This window comes from Ptiloglossa arizonensis, chromosome 2, assembly GCF_051014685.1.
Source record: "Ptiloglossa arizonensis isolate GNS036 chromosome 2, iyPtiAriz1_principal, whole genome shotgun sequence".
In the NCBI taxonomy this organism is placed as follows: Eukaryota; Metazoa; Arthropoda; class Insecta; order Hymenoptera; family Colletidae; genus Ptiloglossa; species Ptiloglossa arizonensis.
This window is the reverse complement of record NC_135049.1, coordinates 31,953,497-31,960,326: the sequence shown is the minus strand read 5'-3', so window position 1 is coordinate 31,960,326 and position 6,830 is coordinate 31,953,497. Positions and strand designations below refer to the sequence as shown.

Genomic DNA, 6,830 nt, shown 5'->3' with positions numbered 1-6,830 from the left:
ATAAAAAAGCGATTTAAATCTGCTAAAATGTGATTATAGTCCTTATGTCGGCATCTAGCGACGCAAATAGAAATTATTCCTCGACAAACTTGGCCGAGTAGCCACAGATTGCGCCACTTAGCATCTCATATGTGCATAAAAATTGGTTCATTAAGTGACTACGAATTATTGTTCGACGCGTGTAATGCCGAGCTAATTGGCTTGTGAACTTGGAGTAATTTTTTGATTTCTTTTATGCGATCCCAAATTACAAATCAAATAAAGACTTATAAACGTTTTGAGTGTCATTTGATCTTATATTTTGTCTTAGAATATGACATTACAAAGTTCAGAGTAGATGAGACTTGAAAAATTTTAGCAAGACGATAGTATAGCCATAACGTTGAAAATATTCTTAATTTCATAGTACCAAATATTTGAAATTATATTTGTTGTCGTAATAAATTCTAAGGATGAACATAAAATATTGTTGAAATGTTTTCTAAGAGTAGTAGGTTTGTGAAATCACAAACGATGTACACACACGAATGAGTTTTCTACGTTTCCTACATTTTCTCACTTCGGTGGGTCAATTGAATGTAGTTCGTAAAATTACTGTCTTAAAAGAATAAATTCGTTTAAAAGTTACTGGTATTTTACGAGGCGATATGTCAGCTCGTGTGATACCAACTCTCGTAAAGTGAAACGTTTATTTTACATCGAATCTGTTATAGAAACACTCATGGAATGTCCATAATTTATTCTGTGCAGCACGAAGAATATTTCGAATAAAAGGATAGTGTAAATCGTTCATCCGTTTCTTGAATAAAAACATGTAATGCATCTCTCATTAGTTGTCTTTACTCAGTAATTTGTATTGTTTCTGGCTAATCGTGAGGGCAACTTATGTATACATTTGTATACATCAATGAAACATAACCTTAAAAGTAACGATGTGCCAGTTGAATTTTCGTATCAAACTTGATTTGTGCAAATTTTATACCGATGTTCGCCGTTTTTGTTGGATCTTTGTCGATGGTACGAAAATGTTGCAAATTTGTCATATGATTGAGCATATTACAAATTTGTTCAGTATCAAAGAACCATTCCACTTGCTGTTAAACGAGACTGAATATTTGCCACCTAACGAGGATATTCGTGTTCTCAAGGAGAGCGAAACGATCTTGTAAGAATTTTTGTTAATCGTGCTATTAGATATTATACAGTGATGGGCAAAATTGAACCGATGCGATACTGTTATTTAGTTTTGGTAGTATCTTCGATTGTTCCGTAAAAAGTCCAAGAATATTTCCACGATATTCATTTTTATTTGTTGCACACATAATTGACATATTACATACTTTTTTGACACTTTGCGAGTCAAAATTCCTTCCTTTAACGCGGAGATTACAATTTTGCTTCTCACTGTATATATACAGTATATAAATATTGTATTTTAACTATTCGTATATTACAGAGTCTGTCCAGGATCTGGACTGGAAAATGGAGCAGAATTATCTGTTAGTATAATAACTGGAAGTCAGGAGAATTTTACAAAGGTAGAGAGACCTGGTAACTCTGTGCAACACAAAGAATCTCAAACTAATCTTTTTCAAGAGCAACTAAACCCAATTCAGATTCAAGAAAACTTACCAAACGAAGTTTTAAGCAGGTCACAAAGCGGTGCGAAAATTTATTTCTGCATTTTAAATCGAGAAATTACCTTTTTAACACTGGATGTATTTTATGTAAACCTTTCTTTCTTTTAGATCCATCGGAAAGTAGTACAATATGCAATAATCTAGAAGACGAAACAAGCAGTATAGTTGATTTGAAAACTACAGATACAAATGTAATGGAAGACGTTAGCATAACGAAAGATTCTGCGATACGTCGAAAAAGAAAACGCGTAAGACGTAAAAAGAAATCGCAAGATATCGAAGAACCTGTCACGGAGGAGGAAAACAAATCAAAAAAACCCAAGATCGTAAATTCTTACATCATTTCTTCCAGCAAGCATATACGTTTCGATAACGCAGACACTGACGAAGTTGTGGTAAAGGAAGTTATCCATGGAGAAACAATGAACGGATACGCAAATAAAGTATCACCTCCACACGAACTTGCCAATTTATTGTCGCTGGGTCAAAATTCTACACCGATTACTTTTACAAACACAAAAGTAAAGGAAGAAATAAAAATTGAATACGTATCCGACGAAGAGAGTCGTCTCAATACTGGTGTCGAAAATACAAACGTAATCACGAGTTTAAGCAAAATGTTGCAGGACGGAAAGGAACTATCGATAATGGATCTCGAAGCGTGTCCAGTTATGACAACGAAACCGCAACTTAAAGACTTTGTAGCCTTTAAGGTAAACACCATTTCCTTTTCGTCCAAACGATCAATTCTTAGCACATTTTTTACACGAAATTAATTTTCAGATGCTCAAGATCGGGCTAGATTATACGCCTCAAGTATCGGAGTTCATCGTAGCTGAAGTTATATCTTACTGTCCAAAAACATTAATGTACACTTTTAAAGTGTGGCGTATGTAATTTCATAGTCTTTTTCGCACACAAATCAAAGAAATGTACATTTAAACCTTATTGCGATTGAGCGTAGGTAATATTATTTTTTATTTGCAGAAGGATTGTCAGAGGTACAGGTACCTATCGGAAAATTTACAATCATACTAGACGAAGAAGAACACGTACTGGACGATACGATAAAGCTAAATTTTGCACAAATAATGGAATTTCGACTTGTGTCTTCATCCGACCCAGACAGAACAACTACTCCCATTCCCAATTATGCCAATTAATTAGATGCCTTTTAGATATCGTATCTATTTTTAACGTTATCATATTTTTTTATATTTTGTGCAAGTAGAACATTTACATGCCAAATAAAATGCATTACATTTTAATTAGTCGGGATATCTATGTTTCAATACGATCCAATATTACCCCTTTATCGTGGATTTGTGTGTAAGATTATCGATGTTAGAAATAATCGATTAAATTTAATTTGATACTACGTCGAATGATTTTTACACGAACAAAGTAAGTAACGCAATTAAATACCGAAATGCAAAATGTTTGTGAAATTTTAATTCTAAAAAAGACTTCTAATGGGACGCGTGGACGCCCTTTTTTTAACCGTGAATTCGACATCTACGTTCGCAAACATTTTTCGACTATCAAAACGTAAAGTTTCAAAATGGAAATATACAAGATTATAATTACACTTACAAAGTGAGTTTTGTCGTTCAATTTTCCACTTTATTTTCTTATTTATACCTTGCTTCACGTTTACCACCGATTGTGTCCCGTTTGAAAAGTTACAACCATCGCGCCACTCGTTTTCATTGGCTGAAATCGATCCAATTCGGCCAATGAGATTCAAGTATTTCGAAACGACGCTGCATCTCTTTTCGAGAAACTGCGCGCAATTCAAAAGTATTTATTCTTTACAAGAGCACCTTACTGCGTTCCATTATTGATAATCGATACTTTACTCAATCGAACAATTAGAAGAAACGAAAGGGGAAACGATGAAACGTTCCGTTAATTTCTATAAAAGCACAGGGGAAATCGATCGAATCGTATTAATTTTTAATACAAAGTGACAATCTTTCGCTCTACCGTTCTTCTAAATGAGAAATTCGCCGATACGTCTGTGTACGAAAAACGCAGAAACTGGAAGGGCTATACAAGACAAGCGGAAGTCTAATCTTTTCGAGATTGTGCCGTTGAAATTCGTAAGAATAAGACTTGAAAAAGTTCTTCGCCGTAGCGGATACGCGTGCCATAGATCTACCAATGTTTTTTTATCTTAAAACGCGTATAATCGTTACGCGTGGCTCGTACTGCTTTACAGTTTCTAATTACCTTTCGTTATCGACGAGAAGAATAGCCGAAGATTACCTTAAAATCTGAAATTCGCCCACAGTTGCTCGTTAAAAAACGTTTCATTGTTCGATGAACATTTTCAGTGGCACGTTGGGTACGGTTCGTGGGACAATGAAATAGCTCGTGGTGTCGTTACGAACTTTGTCGTTGACTTTACCGGTGAATGGAATTTTTTGTCGAGGGAACGGAACGAAAAATGTAGCGGAATCTCGAAGAACCGATACTCGATTTTATCAAGACGATTAGCCGCATTGTCGTCGAGATGCGCGCGGGTGATACAGTTCGTCGAGTAAAATTCGTAATTTCGGTGCACGAAACGATCGAGCCGTATCTTAATCGCGTCGCACAGGCCTGGAACACCTGTTGTGAGTCGCGGTGCGCGCGTACGCGATAAGAACGCCACGTAAAAGTAAAATGTTGGTTACGTTGTTGGTATCCGGTTTCGATCTCGTCCGGTGACCGCTCGTGTCCGGCGAGTCCTCGCGCGGTTCCAAGGGACGCGTTGTTACCACCGATCGAATTAATTTCGTCGCGTTCGCGATCGTTGCCTTTGGCGGGGAACCTAATTCGCGAACGCGAACCGGATCGATCCCGGTGTAGTAGGCGAATCGCTTTGCGCGATACGCGCGTTAATAGAAACGCGAGGCGATCGTGCGGTTTGCTCCCGCGAGATAGACGTATCCGTGTAGCGGTTCCGACCCCGGCCCCGCGCGATTAATAATAGTACCGGGAGAATTGCGGCATTGCTCGAAATTCTACGCTTAATATCCCTTTACGCGACCATTGTACCAGCGGCCCTTTGTCCCTCGTAATCGGCCGATTAAAGGCTGAGCGAAATGAACTCGCTATAATTAGTCCGCGCGAACTTCTGCTCCGTTCCGATACGTCTCCAGGCTCCTCTGTTGTTTCCTCGAGCTGGTCGATTGCCGAACTATTTCACCGCGGTAGGTTCCCGGTCCCCTTTCGTCGTCTCTGAATGCTTCATTAGCCGCACCGCGAATAAAACGATGAAGATTAATTCGATTCACAGGGTTCGCACGATTCTCGACATTGTATCGTCGCGGCGTAATATTTCGCCGCGGCCGCGAAACACCCTCCCGTGCGATTCCTTCTCGTAGACGCGGTCTATGGCCATTAATTTCGAGGAACGCGGCGGCCACGTTGCGAACAAATGAAAGTAAATTGGCAAGGGAGTGGAACGAAGAACGTAACGACCACCGCGCCACCATCTAAACGGCTCTCGGTCAATTTCTCTTTATTTTCCCGCGTCCGTGTACTTTTACAATTTTTAATATCTTCTCGACGACTCGATCGTCCCCTTGTCGGCGCGGAACCAGTTCGACGTATCTTCCCGTTGGGTCGTTCGAAACGATGCGTAGCCGAGACGCGCGTAATCCCCTTCGGTCCGTAGAGCGGAGAGAAAACGCGCGGCAGAGGATTCGCGACGGTAGGTGGGTTCCACCAGTTGCCTCGGAAGCGTCCACGCGGCCCAGACAACGGGATCGATAAATCCGTGGATAAGCGATACATCCGGCTGGAACGTGTGCAACGATATACGTTGCTCGAGTGACGGAATACGTACACGGTCGGACGTATCGAAGCGGTCGTATTTTTGCCCCGTTCGATGATTCGTTGGCGTTTCACCGTCGACGTACGTAACTCGAGTCTCTATTATCTCCTCGTCGAGGTTCCGTCGATGTCGCGACTTCTTTTTCGCCGTCGTCCCCTCCCGCGTCACCGTTCCAGACGCGCCACGAAACCGATCACCTTTACAAATATTTGCCTCGACCGAATAACGCCGTCTCGGTAATCCGAACGTGAATTATTCACGAGACAGAGCGCAAGGAACGAACCAGCGGCCGGACCGGTTCCACTACCGAGTCTAGCCGCGATAACCGATGAATTTACTTTTACGCTCGGGGGAGGATGAATTATTCGCGATTAAATTGCCAGCGGGATTTCGCGCGCCTCTTTACCTCGATCTCGATACGATTTCGAGCTCGATTACCAAAAAACTTTCCCATCGGGATTCTTTCTTTATCGCGCAACGAGCCAGAAGAGCGAAGACTGTATTTCACGCTCGCGAACGAAAAATGTTCCGGGACGAGCGAACGTTTGGATCGTTAGCGACTGCCGCGAGAACCGAGCGAGCGAATTCTAAACCGTTTAGAATTGGGTTAACCGCGTTTATATTTAGCCAAGAGGAATTTCAAAACGATTTTCTACCTCCACTGGACGTCGTTTGAAATTAGGTTGACCGCGGATTTATTTTTAAATCGGAGAGATCGAGGAACGCCGATTTTTATACACGTTGCGCGGATCGCGTTACTCCTCTTTCCCGTATTTCGTCCCACGCGGTGTTTTTCGTCCGCGATGTTTCAACGCGCGACAAGGGATTCGAGTATTGTCCGACACCTATTGCTTAAACATTTTCCAATAATTATCCGAGATCGAAATACAATGGCGCAAGGTGATCGGTAGTCGAGTTACATCGCCCGGGAAATTCGACGCGTACAATAGGCGCTTTCGCGCGGGGAATTATCCCGCTAACGATTCTCGGTGAGGCCGTAATTACGGCCATTCAAACGTCTCGATCGAACCTTAATTCGAGCTCGTCGCGTCCCGGGAATATTTGCGCATCTTTCGCGTACAAAATCCGATCCGCGCCGGGATTTCCAGCGCTGTTCGTCAACGATCGACGATCCCGCGTTTCGAGAGTTTCCTTCGAAAGAATAATCGATAAGACGCGCGCACACTCGTGGTCAGATATCTTGCTTCGGGAGCGAGCCGCTTCGACACCCATCGAGACGTCGAGCAAACACGCTTCGAACGACGCAACGCGTACACCGTGCTTCGAACACCCGTGTGTTCCGTTTGTTGCGTTCGGTGATCCGTTTTGTCGCGTTTGCGCGTTAATTGACGCGTGCTCGTTCGTTT

General features: G+C 41.9%; 1 protein-coding gene across 1 annotated transcript; it reads left to right on the top strand.

The window, feature by feature from the left end:
- The first annotated feature begins 224 nt into the window (after positions 1-224).
- On the top strand, positions 225-3,079 carry LOC143143013 (uncharacterized). The gene is made up of 5 exons (XM_076303837.1): positions 225-1,165; positions 1,457-1,662; positions 1,749-2,353; positions 2,424-2,529; positions 2,628-3,079. The coding sequence occupies exons 1-5, from the start codon at positions 933-935 to the stop codon at positions 2,801-2,803; spliced, it is 1,326 nt and encodes a 441-aa protein (XP_076159952.1). The 5' UTR covers positions 225-932; the 3' UTR covers positions 2,804-3,079.
- Positions 3,080-6,830: the final 3,751 nt, after the last annotated feature.

Excerpts from the sequence above, each read along its gene's own strand:
- LOC143143013 (XM_076303837.1), top strand. The coding sequence starts at position 933 with ATGTGCCAGTTGAATTTTCGTATCAAACTTGATTTGTGCAAATTTTAT. Across the intron at positions 2,354-2,423 it reads AAGACTTTGTAGCCTTTAAG|ATGCTCAAGATCGGGCTAGA; the intron begins GTAAACACCATT and ends ATTAATTTTCAG. Across the intron at positions 2,530-2,627 it reads GTACACTTTTAAAGTGTGGC|AAGGATTGTCAGAGGTACAG; the intron begins GTATGTAATTTC and ends TTTTATTTGCAG.